This window comes from Haemaphysalis longicornis, unplaced genomic scaffold (assembly GCF_048455015.1).
Source record: "Haemaphysalis longicornis isolate Haplotype H1 unplaced genomic scaffold, Haemaphysalis longicornis Haplotype H1 scaffold_13, whole genome shotgun sequence".
Taxonomy (NCBI): Eukaryota; Metazoa; Arthropoda; class Arachnida; order Ixodida; family Ixodidae; genus Haemaphysalis; species Haemaphysalis longicornis.
In genome coordinates, this window is record NW_027526233.1 from 77284380 (window position 1) to 77306639 (window position 22260).

General features: G+C 47.4%; 1 protein-coding gene across 1 annotated transcript in view; it reads left to right on the top strand.

The window, feature by feature from the left end:
* Window positions 1–22260, top strand: part of LOC144163899 (HEAT repeat-containing protein 1-like) — a 51811-nt gene that overhangs the window by 17805 nt on the left and 11746 nt on the right. The window contains exons 3-7 of the mRNA XM_077694567.1: window positions 751–963; window positions 8412–8593; window positions 10156–10255; window positions 14652–14798; window positions 22013–22150. Coding sequence (XP_077550693.1) covers window positions 751–963; window positions 8412–8593; window positions 10156–10255; window positions 14652–14798; window positions 22013–22150 — 780 coding nt within the window. The remainder of the gene's footprint in view (window positions 1–750; window positions 964–8411; window positions 8594–10155; window positions 10256–14651; window positions 14799–22012; window positions 22151–22260) is intronic.

A 22260-nucleotide genomic window follows, 5' to 3' on the forward strand; every position in this document is an offset into this window, starting at 1 on the left:
GGTCCTAATATTTTAGTAGTTTGGTGTGCCAAAGCCATGCCTCGGCCACGAGGCACTGCCGTAGTTAGCACCAGAGCCTGCATGTTGTCGCACAAACTGATGTCAGGATGTTGGCTGTTTTCTGCTATCCCTGTCACAACGTTTGTGCCCTTAGATTGCACTCGAGAAGAAAGACCTGGACTATCTTACCATGGCATGCCTTGATGACTTGTAGTTGTCGGGTTTGTTGTTTTTGTGTTTTCTTTTCATCGGTTTTGGTTATATATACCAAGTTTCTGGAGAAAATAAGGATCAGTTGTAAGTCAGTTCATCCTCTTTCTTTTGTCCGTGTCCCAATCGCTTCCGCTGAGGTTCAACGTGCATCACCAACACTGCAATCCAACTACATCACAAGTGTAAATTTTTCCCTACCAATTCAGCTGGTTCCTGAAGGGGGATGGTGAAGGTGAAGGCGTCTAGAATAGCAAATGCTTTCAATGTTCCCGACTACAGTTTTTATTCCAGAAAGACCTCCACAAAACAATTTATTACACAAGAGATTTTTTTGCTGCCACAGCTGCGTGTGTCGACTAAAGTAGCTTTTGCTCAGTACCTGGTTTCACAACATTTACATCTGCTTGGTAAAAGAGGCGTCAAATTACTTTTTGGCGTTTTCCCACGCTAATTTACCTGCACGCTACAATTAGGGGTGCGTTAAAATTGTGTAAATCCGGTACTTGTTTTGTTTGTCCCCTCCGACAACGACGACAGACGCAGTCTCTTCTGGCGCTGGTGCCCTTGATGCTTAGAGTGGCCCGAGGCAAGTCCTTCGCCAGTGACTCCCAGGAGGTCGATGAAGAGGACGGTGAAGAAGCCGTGGCTGATTCTGAGGAGGAACTTGCGCTGAACCGCCAGGCGGCACTGCTGTCAATCAAGATGCTCATTCGCACACTGGGACCCGAACACCCGGACACCTTTGCAGAGGTGAGACGATAAAGGGAAAGGTGGTTGATCCTAGTGACAAAAAATGACGCAAGGGCTGAGGAAAAGCAGTGCTGATGCTCGTCTGCCCTCTTTTCGCCTCGCCTTTTGCGCTGTTTTACGTTACCACGAAGGAAGGCAACCTAAACTCGTACTCGCCTATTTTGTTTGCCAGCCTAATAAAGACTGTTTGATAAAGCTGGCATGTGTCGGGGGGGTCATTCCATGCCAAAGGAGACCCGGCAATTTTTCAATCTTCCGGATAGGCTTCAAAAATCTATTTTAGCAATTTTGAGTCGAGAAGTGATACTCGGTAAAATATTTCTGGCGAAACAATTTTTTTCGTCGTTACAGTGGCCTCCAAAGACCTGGAAAAAATGTAAAACGTGATAAATTTGAATTTTTTTGCCAAGTAGCCAATACAGCTTACGATAGCATGTTTGAGCAGTTACACAGATCTAATCAGAGGCTACGCTGCTGTAAAAAATAAACGCCGAGCTAAGCGATTTTCCACCCGAATCAACAGCGGGAATCTCAGAAAAATTGTCAAAGTTTGGCAATTTTTTTAGTCAACTTTTAATCAAATGACCACAGCGAAAATTTTTGTACTGGTTCTCTAGGACATCTACATTTATTTGAAACTTTTCCAATTACAAAGCCTCACGGAATTCGTTTGGTAATAAACGAATAATTTTGGATTTTTACAAAAACTGCCTCTAAAGGGGACCAAAAACGGCCGTGTAGGCAGCGGTGTACGGTGTTTACAAAATACTCAAAAGATAGCCCAATGTTATTTCTAAAGCATATAAAAAATTTGGAAAAGTACTTTTTCTTATTGCGGAGAAAACAGTTTTTCAAAATCAGCCCTCACAGGTGGCTCTGCGGCACGCTCCTGCGTAGCGACATTTGCAATCCTTTGCTAATACGTACAGAACGATGACCGGCATTATTCATAAAGGAAGTGTTCTCGGGTCATAAGAGAAAAAACACTTTTATGCAGCTTTTTGTTCTTTTATCAACCTATGCCGACACGTCGTACTGAACGATTTTAACGAAAGAGGCAATTTCAGCCGTGTTCAGTGCCCATGTTTTAATGCAGGAGTGCTTGTCACTTCACACCATTGTTGAAGCGCAGTTGGGCGGTTTCAGTATTGCACTGAGTACACTTGTTCGGCGGTAGAACTCGACGTGATTTTCGCTGAGACGCATCCGTGTCCTTTCGGTGCTAAATGATGGTATTGGCGCGTCTTTGGAATAGATCTAGCTGTTTCGTAGCGGCTGCTAAGGCTTTGTCTTTCCTCTGTGACAGCACTGTCGGGGACCCAAAGTACGTTGTCCATTTTCATTGATTGGCTTGTCCAATCATACAGGTCTTTTGGCGTCAATATTTGGTTGTCGAGCGGTCTCTGAAGGCTGGCTCTGCTAGCCAGCCTTTTCAGCGTGCCCCCTAAGCCATCACAAGGACTCTTGCCGTGAGAAGTCGCAAAGAAATTCCACGTTGCTTCCAGTCCGAAGTCTTGTTTGTGAAAGGAGAGATTAACAAAGTTCTTCCGATTTTTGTACTGCGATGCCGCACCATCCGTGAAATAATGTATTCTTATTAAGTTTTCTTTTTTTAGCCTGAGTTCGTGCAGGAAATGCCGTTGAAATGCATGAACCGCTGCGTTGTCGTGCTTCAGGGCGTCAGATATGACAACGTAGGAAACACAAGAGCAAGAGGTTGAACCAGGTTCGTGATCGTCACTTCTAACGTAGACGACAATGGGGTGAATCGTAGCTTGGGAGGTGTTCCAATGGTAAGACTGTGAGGCGTCCTGCACAATGAAGTTATAATTTTCCGCGAAATCCATTAAGACGATTGCCTCAGTTGGGGCAAGGATGGCTTTCAAACTTCGAAGATAATTGGACTGCGATTTGCTAACGTAATGGTGCCTTTTAAGTTTTTCCAGCCTTTCAACGAGCTCATCCATTAACTCCGATGGAGTTGAAACTACTGTCATTAAAGGGGCACTGACACAAAATTTTGAAGGCGAGATAACGTCGGAGATAGATTGGTGGGAACACATATATATCATCTGCAAAATATCAGCGGCGAATACAGCCTAGAACATATTTAAAATCAATTTTGAAGTGTGCGAAACGCAACCGAGCAGCCAGCAGAGGACCACGTGCAATTGTAAATAAACAACATCCAAACACGTCACGAGTTTGTGTTTGCCGCTTCCGCACTACCGGCGTTTTACGCGGGCTCGCCCGGCTCGCCGCTCCAATCGGAGGGCCGGAGGGCGGAGCTTCTGCTCTCGAGAACGAGCGACCCGATCGTTGGCGGCGGAGGCGCCGTGATTTCGTCAGCTAATCGGGCAGCTGGCCGCGACCAAAGTTCTACAGCGATTCCAGGCACTCTGTTTCTATTACTGTTTATTACCATTGGATGCGAAAACGCGCTGGAGGCACGAAAAGCCCACTGAGCTAACCGCACGGTCGCTGTGCAGGCGGCGACCACGGCCGCGAAGTGGCCCAGCCCGGCGCAGGTAGCTCGAGTGATAGCTTGTTACCGCTGCACGAAATTGTCCCCAAGTCCCGACCATAGTGGCTTAAATGAAAAAGGAGTTAATGATGCGATGGCGGGTTGCATTAAAAATTGTCATCTGCACCGCTTACGAGAGCGGCACTCGAATATCCGCCGCAGTGCTGAGCCGAACACATCTGTAGGCGGACCTGTAGGCAGACCGGCCGGCTGCTCCCAGCGCGCGTCTTGCCACCCACCGCCTCGAGCGTCCCGCGTCGTTCTTTAGCCGCGGTAGCATTTGCACTCGCAGCGCCTGCGTCACATCCACGGTCGCTTTTTAATTAAGCCCCTCACGAGATCAGTACGTGGGGGCATTCGCAGAAACTGCCGTCGATACGGATTCGACAGTGCTACGGCGGCTCTGCTCTGTGATATCCCTCCGACGGTCACGTGGTCAGCTTTGTTCACACGAAATCCACAAAATCCATCGTTTCGCGGCACTCGCTGAAACCGAAACTGCGACTGGCCGCATTTAAAATCCCTCTAATTAAACAACCGTCGCACGCTGAAGCAAATGAGGTTTCTACAGGTTATAAGTAGGTCACTAGCTACTTATCGCAACGAAAAAAACAAGATGCTAAATGTTTGTGCCAGTGCCCCTTTAAGAGACACTTGTCAGCGCGCACACACTGCTTGTACCTAATTTCATCACATTTGGGGGCGTGGTTTCGAAGGAAATTCTTGAGCGGCTCAAGGCCGGGACATCGGGAGCAGGCGTTGAGCATGCAGTCTTGATTGTCCAGACTGCAGACCGTCATAGCCATGAGTGCAGAAGCTGTCTCCTGTATGCTCAATGCATGTAGCATCAGCTTTACGTTCTGGTGGTACTCACACACACAAACAGAATGTGTACCAGCCGATCCAGCAAGTACGCACCAAGGAGGTCGAAGAGATGCAAAGGTGGAAAACGACGCTTGCAGAATCGGGTTTTCTTGCTTCCACTGAACGAAAGCTTCTTTTAGGTTCAACAAAAGCAGGCGCTTTTGGTTTCCTCTCACGACGTCTTTTTTTCCGGGAAGGCAGTACGATATGCGATCATCTTGGTAAAAATTCGTTATCGAAGTTTTCACAATGGCCTTCAAGGGACGATTTCTTCTTGGACTGGGATTTTCTAGAGGGCCTTTTGATTCACGGAGGCGCCTCGCGGATCGCACCAGCTTTTTCCCGCAATTAAAGTACTGGCAGACTTGAGGGATCGTCCAAGACTGTGGGCACAAAGCAAGGATTCCGAGCTTTTGCTGCCTGGAACATGCATTGCGGTATTTGCTTCGAAGGCTGGACAGCAGGATCTTGTAATCTTCTGCCAGTCTTCCGTCATCACCTAGTACTTTTATTAGAGGCACACTAATGTCAGTGTTGACGCTTGCATCGACCGTAGAGTTTAGCAGTTTTCTTGATTTAGGCGCAACAATGGGAGGTTGGCTCGCAGGACGCTTCCTTCTTGAAGTATCCGACGCTGGACTGGGGAACGTGTCAGAAACTTCAGCGCATACGATTTGTGTTGTTTCCTCAGACTGAAGTGCAGCCATGTTTTTCATTTTGGTACACTGGATGTAACACTTGGGACAGAGCCTATCCCCAGACACCAAGTTCAAGGACTTCAAGCTTTGCGCCAGCGTGTTGGTAATAACCGTTGTTCCGCGACAAGGGCGTCCGTGGTTTCCAAGTGGATCCGTGCACAATTTCGAGGCTGTGTGAGTAGTGTACTTAGAATAGTACACATAATAATGGTGCGCACATATGTTGGTGATGGCCATCTTCGGCCTTCTGGCCCTATCAGAAATTACATCTTGCTGGTCAGGCGGCAGGTCAGTGAACTGCTTGATCCAGGCACTTCGTGCGTAGTATCTACGATGGCAGCTCCCAGGACCGAATGAACAATCGGGTGGACGATTGACGACACTGCAACAATGAGTCAAGCGGTTGTTTCATAAACCTTGGAGCTGTGAGAGTAAAACTATTTTGTACGATATAATATAGCAAACAAAGTATTTGCTCATTGCTCATAGAACTCATGTTCAAAAAGTATTTGGCTACAGCTACATAGTGGCGCTTCACGTTTTTAGCGAAGCTGTATATGTCTCGGTTTCCCCATTTAGTGTGAGCTAATGGAAGTCACGTTGACAGAAAATCGCACGCACTCGATCCACAGCCATGTAAATCGCTACGTAGCTCTTAATGAAATGTAGATATTACAAAAAAAATATTTCGAAACTAGCTTCTAACACGACGCTGCCATTACGCCGAGTTTATTGACTTGTTATAAATTGTTCACATAGAAGTAGTACACGCGAGTAATGCCTGTCTGCTGCCCTGCCCTGCTTCTTCTTCCCCGACCCCCCCCCCCCCCTCGCGACACCTGGCTGTCTGCCCTCGCGCGCTCGGACGCCCGTCTTAGTGCGCCCTGGTCGACAGGGCTCGGGACCACAGAGCTTTGCTTCCGGGGCTGAATTGTTCACAAGCCTGGTCAGAAATGAAACGTGTTTCTCTCTCTCTGCTGCCAATGCATCACCGTCTACGGAGGGGGTATTCTTAGAAAAACGCGTGTAACTCCTACCTAATCAAAGGTACCTCAAAACAAATTATGAGGCAATGAGTCGCTAAGCGGATTCTATCAACAGACAGAGTTTTATTTACTTTTCTTAATTGCGTAGTTCGCAGTGAAGTTGTAAATTTCCAGGATTACCGCCTGCTCTCGATACATGGTCTTCTGCAGGAGCGAAACAAAGAGCCTCATGTTTGTCGGCTGGAATAGAAATGCTACTTCCAAGTTGAATTTAGCTAGCTGAATGACAAGTACGCTCAAGCGCAAATTTCAAGCTACGTGTTTTGTTACGTCCGCTCCTTGGACTGCACCCAGCGTCGCTAATCATCCTCCTTGACAGAGTGGGATTGCACTGAATTTGTCAGGCTGTACGTAAACATCGATTTCTCTGAGTTACCATGCTTAATTCAAACACGTAACACGAAGTACATTCTGGTATTTTCGCATTGACAAATATTGAAGCGCTCAAAAGAACACGCCAATTCCACGCAATAAAACCGTGCAGTTTGACAGGCCCCGGGAAGTGCAACATTCTCGTGCAGCCTAACACTATGTTCACAAAACCTAAGACTGATATGGCGCATCCTCTAATTTGGCTAAGTATTTTGAATGTTCGTACCTTTCCGTCGCAGCGGAAATGTCCGTGCTGTTACCACCTGACATGGTACCTGAGAAGTGTCACTTTACTGTTTACATCGCAGCGCAAAAGAGACCCCATCAATTGCTACTGTACAGACGACGCAGACGTCTGTACGACGTCTGGATGTTAAGCAGACGACGTTAAGCAGACGACAGTAGTTTAAACCGGTCTGAACCAGCCACGGCCAGCCAAGAGCAGACGACAGTGGAAGGTGTCGCGGAGGGCGGCGCTCGCACTTCCGGCGGGTGCCGCGGAGCCACCTGTGAGGACTCATTTAAAAAAAAAATGTTTTCTCCGCAATATGAAAAAGTACTTTTCCAATTTTTTTATATGCTTTAGAAATAACATTGGGCTATCTTTTGAGTATTTTGTAAACACCGTACACCGCTGCCCACACGGCCGTTTTTGGTCCCCTTTAGAGGCAGTTTTTGTAAAAATCCAAAATTATTCGTTTATTACCAAACGAATTTCTTGAGGCTTTGTAATTGGAAAAGTTTCAAATAAATGTAGATGTCCTAGAGAACCAGTACAAAAATTTTCGCTGTGGTCATTTGATTAAAAGTTGACTAAAAAAATTGCCATACTTTGACAATTTTTCTGAGATTCCCGCTGTTGATTCGGGTGGAAAATCGCTTAGCTCGGCGTTTATTTTTTACAGCAGCGTAGCCTCTGATTAGATCTGTTTAACTGCTCAAACATGCTATCGTAAGCTGTATTGGCTCCTTGGCAAAAAAATTCAAATTATCACTTTTTACATTTTTTCCAGGTCTTTGGAGGCCACTGTAACGACGAAAAAAATTGTTTCGCCAGAAATATTTTACCGAGTATCACTTCTCGACTCAAAATTGCTAAAATAAATTTTTGAAGCCTATCCGGAAGATTGAAAAATTGCCGGGTCTCCTTTGGCATGGAATGACCCGGGGGCAAAGGAAATGGAGTTGAGCACCCTCAGCAGTGGAGCGGAAGTACATCGTAGTTCGTGCGTGAATAGCTGATGAAATTGTTTGTTGACCGTAACCGTAACTTGGAGCATGAAAAATCGCGGTAATGCCTGTCCTTTCACTAGCAAAGAGTGGTGACCTGGGCAATATTGCGTTGGTAGTGTGTTCTCTTGTGCGGAAGCAAGACAGGTGCACTTGCCATCTGCATGTGTTTTACAAACTGTGCACAGCATCACATAGCCTCTCGTGCAACTGGTGATTTTCACACCCTCGCAGAGAAGGCATGCACATCTGCCGTTCAGAAGCAGTGGGGAAGTGGCTAAGGAAGTGGCAAAGCTAATACTGTCCAGCAGCTGCCAAGTTTACACACAAATAATTGGGTGTGAGATCGTTCCTTTCTTCCAAATTTCAGTACCATCTTTGGGCACAATGTACCTGCATCCTGCAGAGAAGGATAAACGTTTTGCGCATTTTTGTTTCGGAGTGCACGTTGCAGCGAGCCATGCAGTCTTTGACAATTTGCCGCGCTCCCATAACCGTGCGACTTTGAGTGGCAGTAATGGTCTGCAATCAGTAGCGTTTTTTTTTCTTTTTGTGCTTTATTCTGCTACGCACAGGATTTCTGGGCGTATTTTTCAGGAGGGAAAATAAAAAGGTGAACGTTAGAATCAAGTAATTGCGGTGTGTTCATAGTGTTTCATTGTGCGGACGTCGGCTGTGGGTTGCCCTGCTAACGGCTGGCGCCCTTCGATGCAGGTCTACGAGGTTGTCCTGCGCCTGCTGTCCAAGAAGAAGCGAGCCGCGAATGCCCTGCTGCTGAGCAGTGCCGTGCTGTGCTTTGCCGAGCTCTGGCACAGCCTGGCGACACCCACCATCGGCCACTTTGGCCGCCTCATGCCCGCCTTTCTGGCCATACTGGAGCGGCCGCCTGAAAAGAGGTCGGTCGCCGTTGGGGACGTTTTTGTTGCGTTGGGTTGTTTGTTGTCGCGGTTGGGTTGACACTTTTGTTGTCGCGGCATACTGTGCTCAAGTTGGTGCATTCTCGAGTCCAGTGCGATGCGCAACTTTAAGGGGGCACATGGGTCTTTAGTCGAAAACTTTATTTTTGCAGTTATGATGATAGAAATTGGAGGACATATACAGTTTTTCACTCTGATTGTAGATATAAAATTTGTTTTTGCGTAAAACGACCGCATTCAATTTTATTCGGATTTTTACATTTGATTTTCTGACGGCCTTTGTAACACAACTGCTGGAGTGATGCAGCTGAACAAAGTACCAGTGAACTGTGCACAAATCAAGGCATGCAATAAGACTAACATCATCATTCTGTCTGGTCTGTAGCAGAAGTTACGACTGTTTGAAGTTTGGGCTTGGAAGGCAAAACTGGTTTTTTGGTTCCCAACTTCCAGTTCCCACCTTTAGTGCGCACTCTTTTTATAGCAGTAAGAATGGAGGGGTAAACAACAGAATTTACGAACGAACACGTGAACACGGAAGCACTAGTCTGTACGGTGCGCACGGTGCTGCACAGTCATTGGGCACGTGGGGCTCATCTGACACGACATTGGCCAACTGGCATAGTCAACACTGCCACTTATGTGACCCTTTCTGTCGAGTCATACCCAGTATTTTATGACTCGATTACCATCAACCGTAACACTAAGCCAGGTACAAGTCCTGTCAGCGGTCTATTCTCAGCTACAACTTTTTGTCCAACTTTTCAGCTTTTGATTTGTATTGTGGGGTTTAATGCGCCGACACAGCGCAGGCGATGAGGCGCACCGTAGTGGAGGTCTCTGGATTAATTTTGACCGCCTGGGGATCTTTAACGTGCGCCGAAATCTCGTAAACACGGCCATTTTTGCTCTTCGCCTCCATCAGAAAAGCGGCTGCCGCGGCTCGGAATCGAACCCGCGACCTCGTTGTGCTCACCAGCGCGACGCCTTAGCCACTGAGCCACCGCGGCGGGTAACTTTTGAGCTTCATAAACAGTGTGGCTTAATGGCAACACCAAGGACCATATTCTGAGTCCCCCCTCCACTCCATTAGCTCCCTCCACTCGGCGGGGAAGAGGATTCCGCAGTGTTTATGCATGGGGAAATCGATTTGAAGGATCTCCTCCACCGGAGGCTCGAGTGGAGGAAGGATTCAGGATACCAGGGCAAGGCTTGTCACTCGCAGGGCTTTCGGTGCAGTGTGTGTGCGCTAGTCGATGTGTGGAATGTTTGACACCTTGTTTGGTCATTTAATTTTTCGTAAAACCGCTCATCTAACTGTGAAATAGCTAACATAGCACGCGTATTGGGCAAATGTTGTCTTAATTTTTCAATTGCCCTGTCCTCTGCTCTGTTGTTTTTCTCGGCTTTGGCGTTAAATTTTGAGCTGCGATTCGTTAGCAGCCGCATGTCAAGTCTGGTTCATGCTTTCAGAAAAGTCTCAGGGGGGAATAGACGATTGAAGCCTCTGGTCTCTCTCTCTTTTTTTTTCACTGTCACAGGCCGGACATTGTGACTTTGGCTCTCGTTACGGCTCTCCACCGTCTTGTCGAGAACTTGGCTCCGTTCTTGAGCGCCTACATGACGACGATTCTCGTTCAGGTGAGACAGGCGATGACTTCGTCGCTGTATCGGTGGTGAAACTTTTCCTGTGCAAGGAGGAGATTGTATAGCTTAGTTAGAGTGAACTAGAATATTGGAAGAGTGGCAAAAGCAAGGGCATTTTCAATGGGAGGCAGTGAGGCCGAAAAACTGGAAATCCGCAAGGGGCGCTGCCATCGAATACTAGAGGGTAAATAGTGTAGTGGACCAGGAACACGAATAAAAGCAAATGCTCTGTGCTAAACACCGACTGATTTAATGCTTGTGTTCATTATTGACAGCGAAAAAATCTGCAGAAATTCACAGAATTGTCTATTAATGCCTAGCGTTCTTGTGCTACTTGTGTTGAGTGTGAGTTCTTTGTAGCCAAATACGAGTATGAGTAGCGAAAGTCGTTGGTTTATTTTATTATTTTGAAGTTTTGTTTGTTTCTTTTCGCGAATTATAAAAATTTTAGTATTATAGGGATGAAGCGCCTAATAGCTGGCTGATAATACCTTTTTCCGAAGGTGAAAGGCGTACTGCAGAGTTGGAGCGTTTACGCTATTTTTTATTAGCATTTCTGACGTTCTTTTGCGGGCTTTTTAGTTTATTCGATTGTGGGAGGAAATGTATAAGATGCATATTTTTGATTTTGGGAGATAATGTTTGTGAAAATTTAATTTTTATTTTTTTATCTTTTGTTTTTTGAAATGCTGTCTGACAAATTATACCCATTTACGCTATTGTAACAATTAAAGCTGTTTTTTTTTCGACAAATCTGCATTTTTCTGGAAATGCAGGGGGTTACTTGGTCCTGGCTGCGGAGGTACTCAGCAAAGAATGCTATTACATTTTGGGCATTGAGAGTCGGATAGTCTTGCTCGGTGTAAGCAGATACGAAGGTTGTACGCTTTCCCCAATTGCCAATCCCTCTATTCCCCTATCAAAGGCGCCTACTTGTAAGAGATATATGGAATATTTGACTGAACTGTTCCCAAGCAGCTTTCGCTTCTTAAAGTTCCGCTCGGAAGAAAATTCATCCTCAAGACCTCGTATGACAAGTTCTCATTCGGGATAGCCTACATTTTCTGTGGCATTCCTAATCTGCCTTCCTTCTCGCGTTGAAACAAAAATGAAGTGGAGGGAAAGGAACACTGGGCCGCGCAGCCTTTTTCGCGGCAATGGTGGCTCAGGGCACACGCACGTTCAGGCGTTTGAGCTCTTGTGACATCCCATAGCAGGCACGAGCATTTTTTTCTTCAAGGACAAATACACACAAAGCATGATGAGCTGTACCTAATGGAGGAATAGTTTTGCAGGGGTGAGGGGTCGCTCTGTTTCCCAAAATTTTTGGTTTTCTCGGGGGTGGATGGAAGAATGGCACGCCCATCTTTATGACGACCGAGACTTATTTTTTTTAAATCGATGCAACAAAAGACAGCTTAGACTCCTAATTCCACCACAATTTGATCCGTCATCGTACAAAACGTTCTTGTTAGCGGCGCCAAGATATCTGCGGGAAGGAGCGCCAATGAACGAATCCGTGTTAAGAAAACATGACTTGAAAAGCACATCGACGGCATAGCGAAGTTTTTATCTAAGTTTTAAATTGATTTCATCTATAGTTTCGTGTTTTAATTCTGTTTAAAATTGTTTCTTATTTTCTGAATCATCTTTAACCGCCCCAAGTTCTCTAAGGTTTCTTCGCGATCTCCTTCCACCTTCCGGTTACAAATGCATTCGATCAGTCCCCTACACGTTACACCACTGCTTGTTTCCTTAGGCCATTGCCGGGTTCAAGCACGTGTTTCAGAAAGCTTCGCGCTTCAACGCATTTGGAGCCTCTGAAATAGGCGCGCAGCCATGAACTTCTCGCTTTTTTGGACGCCTCGCGCATTAAAAACATGCGCATAAAGTTGGCTTTGCCTTATCGCGTCTTGATGTGAGGGCATCGAGAGAGAGAGAGGGAAAATAGGAAGGGGAGGGGGTGGGGCGGAAATTCATAGGGCCGCCACGACATGGAGTGCCCGCGACGTAGGGCACCGAAAAATGTATGAAAGCATAACGTAATTCAGCTACGCTATGAAAAAGGACATATTATCCTCAACTTAAGTGTGGTTTAGGCAACTTGTTCGTGAGCCCCATGCATACGCAAAAAAAACCAAGCTCTCCCACACCGAGATTCGAACCCATGAATGCTGATTGGAAGGCGGACACTTTATTCACTACACTACGTCCCGTCCAGTATTCCGCAGCAGCGCCCCTAGCGGATTTCCGTATTTCTGGCTTCAATTTCCCTGTGCCGCTTTTGCCACTATTACAATATTCTAGTTCACTGTAGCTTAGTTGAATTTTCAAATTAAGTTGGCGAAAAACTTCAAAAGGGTTAGCCACATAACTGCGCTGTGCGAAATCGCCATCAAAGATGTGCCGTCCTTTTCCTTTAGGTCGTTTCATGACAGCTGGGTTATGCGTTGCACTGCTTGCATGCTTGCCGCTGCCCTGTTGCATGTCCTTATAACTGGTCCTTATCTCTCACTTGTGTCGCGAATGTCCTAGTTTGAATTGCAATGGTAGCACTGACCTTCGGTGAAACCAGGGAGCCCATCAGCATCTCCCTCACTTGTTTAATTTTCTCTTCTAAATGGACCAGTGAACACCAGAACAGTTTGCAAGTAGCGCAGCTCTGCGCAGTGTCCTATATCGTCTGTGTTCAAGCTGGTTATGCCAATTTGAGACTTTTGCGGTTCTCGTTAGCTGCCTTCTGGCCAGAATCTTTCAAATTAAAGCTTCAAGGAGCCGTGAAGACAAAATACCAGGTTGTTTAACTTGAAAGAACTGGCCTCCAGTGGCTCCGACAGCTCCATTTCAGCCACAAAAGATTTTTTAAACAACAAAAAGAAAAACACAAAGAGGAACTGACAAATCTTCGAATTTCGCGCCACATTGACGTGATATGGACAAGGGGATGTGCCATGGGGCAGCACTAAACCTAGTTATCAGTCCGTTTTAGCTGCATGTTAGCATTCAAGTGATACAGTTGAACCTCGTTATAAGAGGCATAAATGTAAGAGACAGTTGGGTATAAGAGAAACCATTCACCCTCACGGTTGGCCGCCCTAGCTTTCCCAATAAATTGACCTCTTTTATAACACACATCAGATGTAGAAGATAGTTGGTTATAAAGGACACGTTGGTGAACAATCTCGCTTGTAAGAGACATTTCAACTTTAGGCGTGGCGCCACCAGTCACTAACTGCATTTGTGTCCTGCTTCTCACTACGTATCTCTCATAATGGGTTTCAACTGTACAATCGAACGAATCAGGAGGCTCCCCTACAATCTCCCAGTCATGTTTCCTGGTGGTGGTTTAGGTCGAGCGGCCTCCAATCGCACAAACAAGATTCTGTGACGTCACAAAAACGTTGCCAAGGTGGCTGTGGATTCGCCACTGCTTCACGCGTTTTCTTTAGTGTCTCTGTTAGTTGTTTGAAGCTGGTACAAAACAGTAGTTTTAAATAACCCAACTTTTATTTTATTTCTATGGCCCTTTTATAGAGACCGTGTTGAATTTAATAAGGTGTCTGTTATTTTAGGCATTTGGAATTGTGTAATCAGTTTAATAAAGCACCAAATATAATCCAGTGGCAATAGGTTTGTCTGTTTTGATGTATGCAGAAAGCAAAGACACCTGTTGAGGTTTTGGCATGCATTAAAAAATCGTTACATGGTTGAAATTAATCCGGAGCCTTCCACTACAGCACTCCTTGTAGCTCTCATGTAGGTTTGGTGCATAAAACCCCCAAAATTGGAATTATGAATTCCAAGTTAATCTGTTTTCTTGGTCCTAATTTGAGCATTAATTAGATTGGGAAACGGAAAAACACTCGCCTCAGTGGCTAAGGCGTTGTGGTGCTAAGCCAAAGGACACTGCTTTGTTTCTTGGCCACTACAGCTGCTTTTCTGATGGAGGCGAAAAGCAAGAACACCCTTGTGTGTCAAGATTTCAGCAGACGTTAAAGATCCCTAGATGGTAAAAATTAACCCGGAGCGCTCCACTGCAGCGCACCTCATAGCCTGTGCAGCTTGGCCACATTAAACCCCACAATCAATCAAATCAAAAATCAAAATGGAGAGCTTCTTCTGTCATTGTTTCGGCAACTGAAGTAATAGACAGAAGTATTTGCTTTACAATGGTGAGGCTCTTCGATTATTACTCTCGTGCTCGTCACAGACTCCACGAGAAACAATGCGGCGTTTGTTTTTCACATATATTTCTATGATGTGGGGGATCGTTGGACTACTTGCGGACACATCCGCGGTGAGTCCAGGACTCGGAGGGTAAAGCTGGGGGACGGTCGAATAGCCGAGTGTTTGCTTTCATTTATCTTCTCTTTTTGCTCCCCACTTCCAGTTGTGCAACATGAACGTCTCAAGCGGCAGCGGCAGCAGTGCCCTCGGACAACGTCTGGAATTCATCTCCACACACCTCGCCCGGCACGTTCCACCCGTCGTTCTCATCCCAGCTGTTGAAGAGAGTTTCGAGAGGCTGAGCGATACCGTGAGTTCGTGGAACCCTGGTCGCATAGTATATTGCATCCACAGCACAAGACAAAAGTGGCTTCAGTCAAGCAGCAGTTCCGCTCCTGCCGAAAATGGCGTTCTTATGCGGGCGTTTACCCGTCAGACAACAAATCTAAGGTCTCTCTCTCTCTCTCTATCCCTCCCCCTCTCCCAAGACACCTCACCGGTCCCAAGAAGGTTGGGGAGCCCAGGTGGTTGGCCACAAAGGAAGCCACGGTGAGCCGGAACCGCTGCAGCTGCTTGTCCGAGTGCAGTCGCACGTCATACACCTCCGGGTGACTCGGACGCTCGTCGCTGCTCTCGTCTGCAAAAAGGGGCAACAACTTTCTTTTGCTGAGCCCTCTACGGCTGCCTCATAAACCAAACAACGTCAAATCTAGTCTCGCATAGCTCAAAAAAACATCATTTAGTGATCGAGCTATTGCAATGCAGCGTCTTCTCCCCAGGGGCCTCAAAAGAGCTCACTTGAGAACTCATATCCGTAAAGACAAGCTTTTATAAGTTATTACTTTTGTATTGCCTGCATGAACAGTTCCCTGATCCCCCCCCCCTCCTGTGTAAGGGTCACCCCCACCCCAACTTCCGTGCGGTGGTTTGGTCACCTCTCATCTCCAGCAGATCCCAACTAAGCATTAAGAAAGCGATCGCAGCTTTGAAACCTCCCGAATTTGTTTGTCCGAGATAGGCGGAGCAAGTGAACAGCAGCCCCCCCTACCCTCTGAAGTTGAACAATTCCTGCATTTTTAGAGGACACAGAAATGGTTGTTAAAACTGCGATTTTGAGTCGGTGCACTCCGCGAGGTATCCGCCAGAAATCCGCTATGTATAAAATGGCCCGTCACAAAATCCACTAGCCGCTAGACTAATTTTTTCCCCGTCAGAATAAAATGAAATCTCCCAGATTTAGCGGAAAATCCGCTAAACTAGCATCACTGATAACTGCGCCATCGAAAGCCCCGCGGCGTCAAGGAAGCGATCGGCGCTCACAAACGTGTGTCCAAAACAACTGCGCATTTGGGTGCAAACTCAATTGAAAGGTCTAGAATGAAACTTCTGGCTCCACCATTCACTTCATTTGAATGCTTGGGTAGCAGCGCACGAGAGGCGAGCCGGATATAAGCCAACGTGATTGCTCCTCTACTACCCAGTCTTGTTTTAATCTGTTCCCCCCCCTCCCCCTATTTGCAGAACTACCAGAATAGAAAGCCCACCTACCGCATAAACGTAATCGCCATTCGGCCAGGCACAAATATAGACACGTTGTCGAGCAGATCTAGCAGTAGCTGCTCGCATCGGGAGCATGGAGCATGAGCATCGTCTTTCAACACTTGCGAGCTAGGACGTACCGCTTCGAGGAATCGTAAGTACGCATATATTTGGGCTATGAGGTAATTATTAACACAATGCGTTATCGCGCGGTTTGAGAACACTTTGAATGCGCTGCTGTTTATAAGGTAGGTCCGCACTCCCAAGTAAACAGCTCTCATTCATCGTCGACACTGGATCCCGTTCCGACTTATTTACCCGGTGGCATTGATGCGTTCAGATACGTTTAAGAAAAGGTAACAGGAAGAAACAGCACGCACATATTCGCGTCGAAACGTTGGCAGTAGTGTCCATACAAGCCCAGCACTGGTGGCAGCTTGTGACACCCCTACAATACAGTCCCGGCTAATTGATTAGAATTTGCGAAAGAACCCCAGTATAGTGTTACGGATTAGGTGCGTCATCAGTGTAACAATTGAAACAGTGCAACAAGCAGCCGAGGCTTGGGTTGTTCCCAGGAACCGGGAAAGTTTCCCGATGTGTAAAATGTCTACACATGTTAACGCTTTCGCTCGAAAACTCTTCCACAGAAGTGCAAAAAATTTTGCCGAATCCGAGTATCCAGCGTCCCCAAACTGGAATTTTGCCTAATTGGTTGCAATTGCCGCACTGGGCGGCAGGTGCCTCTGCTGAAGGGCAATTTCACCACCAACACGCATGGTGGGGTCTTTAACGTTCACTACAGGCACCGAGCACACGGGCGCGCATGCATTGACCCAGTGATGGGTGAATTTCGCCCTTGCCGCAGCCGGGTGGCCGGTCCCCGATTTCGCGCCCAGCGGCTGTGCACGCCATGCAGCCACTGGGCCGCTGCGGCTCGGGGGGGGCGTCCCCTGGGAGGGGGGGCTGGCAAATCCCCCTATTCTCCTGCTGGCAATTCAGGGCCGCACACCACGGGCAGGGTTCTCGCCGCTGCCACGTGGTGGAGCGGAATGCGCGCCCCTCCTTGCTGTGACCCTGCAGGCAGCGAGCCCGGCTGTCACAGGGACGTCCCCGTTAGAACATTGTTCTAGGCGCCTTATCAGAGTAACAAAACAAGTGCGGAGGAGAGACAGGAACAAGCCGCTCTAGCGGCATACCACACATCCAACCACGCATGCAGGGAGGGATATCCCGATCGGTGTCCTCTGTATCCTGCTTTGCGATGGGTCGCTACGCAGGGAGGGGAGATGTACAAGTGGCGACACAGGTTCGACGACATGAAGAAATGATGTTACTTACTTCTGGTTAAATTCATTTGCCCTTTTAACTCGTGAACTACCGTATTTACACGATTGTAAGTCGACCCGAATAAAGGTCGACCTCCAAAAGTTGCATCTCTCTCTCTCTCTCTCTCTCTCTCTCTCTCTCTCTTAAAAAAGTGCCGCCCAGAAAGTCGTGTCTCAAAAAAAAGCTCTTCCAGCAACCCATACAGCGGCTCTACCATCCATGATCGATGCTCCCACAAGAGCCGTGCGCTCGTGGTATGCGTGGTACATGCTAAAAAATAAAAGCTTTTGTATAAGCACCCGGAATAACCATGCGCTGTGCGTTGAGCGCCAAGAACACATTCGCTGCGAGGTGACAACCATCGAAGCAACCGGCAGCAGCCACTGCCGCACGATACCAAAACAAACAACATGGCGGCTGATGGAAGCGGCCGCCATGTTGTTTGATTTGGGCTAAATTAGCGCCGCTCATTGAATCAAGGGATTCGATAATACTCAGGCGGCCGCCATCTTGCATTGCGCCGCGACAACCAATCAGGAGGGTCGTCTTAGCGCTCCCCGACAGGAGGACGAATAGCACTTCAGCATCTATTACTAGCTTCGTTTGGGCGTCGTTTCTTTTCTGCCGTTCGTGCGTTTGCGAATGAACGAGCATAAAAGAGACGAGCGGAACCGGAAAGACGAACGCTCAGCCGACCAAAATGGCCACACCCGGTGGCACCGTTGCGGAGATACTGCGCTCCTAAAATTGCCGTTTTTTCGCCCTTTTGCGCTGATAGTTTGTTACCGCCCCAGGCAAAACTATTTCTTTTATGTCTCTTTGCGACGCTTTCCAGCGGAAAAACTTTGCAGACGCACAGGTTAGGAAACATAGAAGCCGAATATGTGGCTTTCAAAAAAAAAACGATGTTTTGGTCATTTTTCTGAAGTTGAAAGCCGCGGCGTCCCCCCTTAAGCGGAATCCCTGCTGCCCAGCGACTTCCACCACCACACAGATGCACTCGTAGCAATAAAAACACAGCTGTACACTGGCTACGCAGAAATTTATGGAAAGAGATGCAAAGGAAGCCTGGGGAGAACAAAACGCACCTTTGACACCCGGCAGGCCAGCGGCAAACCGGAGCAGCCGAGTGGCCGTCTGCATCTGGACGGCCACTTCGAACTGGCCGCACAGGGCCAGGCCAAAGTCAAGCACGTGGGACATCGAGTGCTGCACAGAGGGAAAGCACCGAGGCAATCTCAACACAGGCGTCCACAGTAACCGAAACGCTTTCTCGCAAAGGCAGAAGGTGGCTGCACACTGGCAACTACGACCTAGCAGCTTGTGATTGAAAACTTCGGGAGTTCTACGACCGGATAAAATAATTTCAGGATTGAACATGGCCCCTCCCACAACTAACAACCCTACCAATCTTGAGAAATTGAAGAGAAAAGAAGAACCGCAGCGGTGGCTCAGAGGTACAGCACTCGCCTCGTATGCGGAAGGTACTGGGTTCGAATTCTGGTGTCGCCGGGCACCCACCGGTTTCTTTAATGGTTACAGGCGTCCCTGGTCGAGTGTGGACCCTTGAAAGGGGAATCAACGTCTGGAAAGCTGCTTTTACCTTATCGAGGGGCCCCTGACCCTTGTCCATCTGGCGTGGTCCCCGGCCATCATGCCGCGCTGCGCCATTGCCGGGGGTGAAAGAGTCTGGCAGGATGTCCTGCCACAGGCGGTTGCGAGTTGAGCGTCCATCGTGGCTGTGGAAGGCACCAAGTGAATTCGTGTTCCTTGGTGGCGCCGGGCACCTACCGGTAAAATAGGTACAAGCGACTCCCCTGCCTGGTGCTCGGCCCTAGTGTGGGACTACAACGCTTGGGAAGTTCACCCGGCTTGCACGGGAAATCGCCCCTATGGAAAGGGGCGGCTGCAAAAACGCAGGAACTTCTCTCTCTCTCTCTCTCTCTCTCTCTCTCTCTCTCTCTCTCTCTCTCTCTTTTTTTTTTGCCTGCTCAGAGCAGCTCTAAGCAGCCCAAAACCACTCCTGCCATCATCGATATTTTATCGGCAAATAAAATATGGAGCTGTTTGGAGCTGCTCGAACTGCTTTGAGCAGCCAAAAGAAAGAGACCACTAATGTCATTCAAAGTGAATAACATTAGCTGTAAATGGCATTCGACTTGGCCGTGCAGGTGTAAACAGCAAAGAAATGTTATTTGGTGGTGACAGCAGGGATGATTAGGGAATCCATGGAATTGCCAGATAAGGACGTGAATGCATCCGTTATTTTTTATACCTTTCGATGCTTTGAAAACGAAACAAATTGAACTTTTTCTAGGTCGTAAAAAGTTACGCAGTGTTTTCAGTGACATCAGTAGACATCACAAACCGATACAGGTAAACAGCAAATCCGTATTCGGGTAACCGCAACATGGAGGAGCTTTGCAAAGGTGTTGGTTGCTTCCTTTTCTATGTAGAACAAAATTCAGGAGAAAATGTTGATTTGGTGATAGTTTTTATGCACAGTGCTCCTAAGTTATTATTAAATGTCCTTGTTTAGTGGCGCACTCCTGCCAAGGCTGCTCATTCAGCTCGGAAGCCAATGCGAATGTGTTCATCGAATGATATTCGTGTGGAACACCGCTCAGTATTCTAATGTCACACCAAACTCATGATGTTAGCAGCCAATGTCATGTCACTCGTAAGTGTCATTAGATTTGCTGTGAAACAGTGATTAGCAGAGCAAATGGGACGATCGAAAATTACCCTCCCGCATTATTTTTAAAGCAGTTTGGAGCTTTCACACGGTCTAAATGTAAGTTCTTTTCTAAACGCTTTCTTTGTTGTTCCGGTTTTGTCCGGCCTCTGTTTTACGCCTTGCCTTAGAAGTAAAAGGAGCAGCCGCCATTTGTGGGACGCACTCTAGGGCGTCAAGTGACCGGTGGTCTGTCATGCTGTGCCATCTCTGTTTTATCATTCCAGTAGGCCTGCTACCAAGCAGTTGTGGCCAGGTAATTATCGACAGGGCATACGAAAAGTAGGAGAACTGGCTGCGGAGGTCAGAATGCACTCGCAGTGCATGCGGCAACCACTTGGACTAACCACACTTGCCGGGTGGAAAAAGATGTACGGTTAAGGAAAAAGTGCGTGGGCCACAAAAGTGATCCTCTCCGCAGTTTCCGTCCCTAGCTGTGTATGCATGCGTTTTTCATTAAGACTGTGCACTGTTCATGCCAGGGCTGTGCCCATGTGACTGCCCCAATTCTGAGCACAATGGGAGGGATAGCACAAGGCAGAGGGCTGTCACAGAGCACAGGATGACGCCAATTTTATTAAAGCAAAGCTTTCTACGCCTCACCGGTGCTGTCCACCGTTGAGCCCAAGATGCACTGCGGGAATGCCAACTTACAAATCAAGCGCTTCAAGAAACGAGCGCTTCCCGTAGTCGGAATCAAACCTGGGTCTCTCGTGTTATGAAGCCGACGTCTATCCGTTCCGACACGGTCGAAGCAGTTCGGATTTCGGACTTTGACTTTGACTTGGGTTGCATGGTTGAAAGCTTGGTGTTTTTTTTTCCTCTGATTTTTTTTGACAGAAAACAGACATACTGCACAGTTTTTATTTCAATTAACTGCCTTCTGCAGAGTAGGGGTCATCACGGTAATACAGTCTGGGAGATGTCTTTGTTCTGATCCTAAAGATCGCTACATTTTTGGCTTTTTTTTAAGTTGATGCACGCAAGAAAAGAAACTGGCAGGGTTGTTCACGGTTCTTGTACTTTGTCCTAAAATACCTGCCCTGTGGTTTGAGCAGAGGCGACCTTAAAACGTGTACGTTCCCTTCACTGCATGGTAAGAGTAGGAAGAGCGTGCAATTCAAACAGCATAGCCATGATGTGGTTAAAAGATAAATCCTAATCAATATAGCTGGTGTAGCATTAAATTGCAAAAAACGTAACGGAAGGGTTAAAGAACAGACGACACAGTGAATTGCGCTGAAATGAGTGCGAAACGTGACTACACATTTTGTGCTGTCAAGGTTACACCGTTTAAACTGCATTCAAGTGTGTTTGTCTCCAACAAAGAATTGTGGCAAGTAACTGGAAAGTCACACGTCGTGGGAGGAGAGAGATTCCACTGAATGGCTGCTCTTGTGGGTTTTGGGAACTGGGGTTGACTGTGACCTTCGTCTGCCAAACGCTTGCCGTTTATGTTTCGCCCTTTTTAACACGAACGTGTTTTATTCCTGGGTACATGAAGATTTCACTGACGTCATATCCGTCACGGAATCGATGCCAGTACAACGGAGCAAGCGGCCTGTAAAGGGTGCACCCCTGCACACAGGGTCTTCTGGCGGGGAAGCAACCTTAAGTACTAAGGAGTAGGTTATACTTAGGGTTGTTCGTTTTCAGGTTTGATATTTTAACACGAAAGTGTTTTATGCCGCTACACACCTAGATTTCACTGACGTCATATATGTCACGGAAATTACGCCAGTACGCCTTTGCCGAAGCGACCCGCCAGCGGGACGTCGCTCGCCGAGCACACCCACAAGACAGCCGCCGACCGGCAAATCATGCTCAGCTGCAGATTTCGCTGCGCATTTCACTTTCGTGTTTTACCGATTCCTATGACAAAGAAGTCAGCCGTTTTTTTTCTCTCTCTCTCTCTCTTTCAGCCGGCCGCACTAGCTCCCCTGATGTCCATTCTGGGCGAGCTCATTGGAGCGATGGAGAAGGCCGATCTGAAGGGCCACCTGCCCCAGCTTCAAGCGCTGGTGCTCCAGCTGCTCACATACCGAATGGAGCACCCAGAGGTGAGCTTCAGAACACCTCCCCGTGTCACACGGATAGGGGCTAAGTCCGTTTGCTCTGAAAGTTGTACTGAAGTGGATAGGGGAAGCAGGAATTGTGGATTATGGGAGAA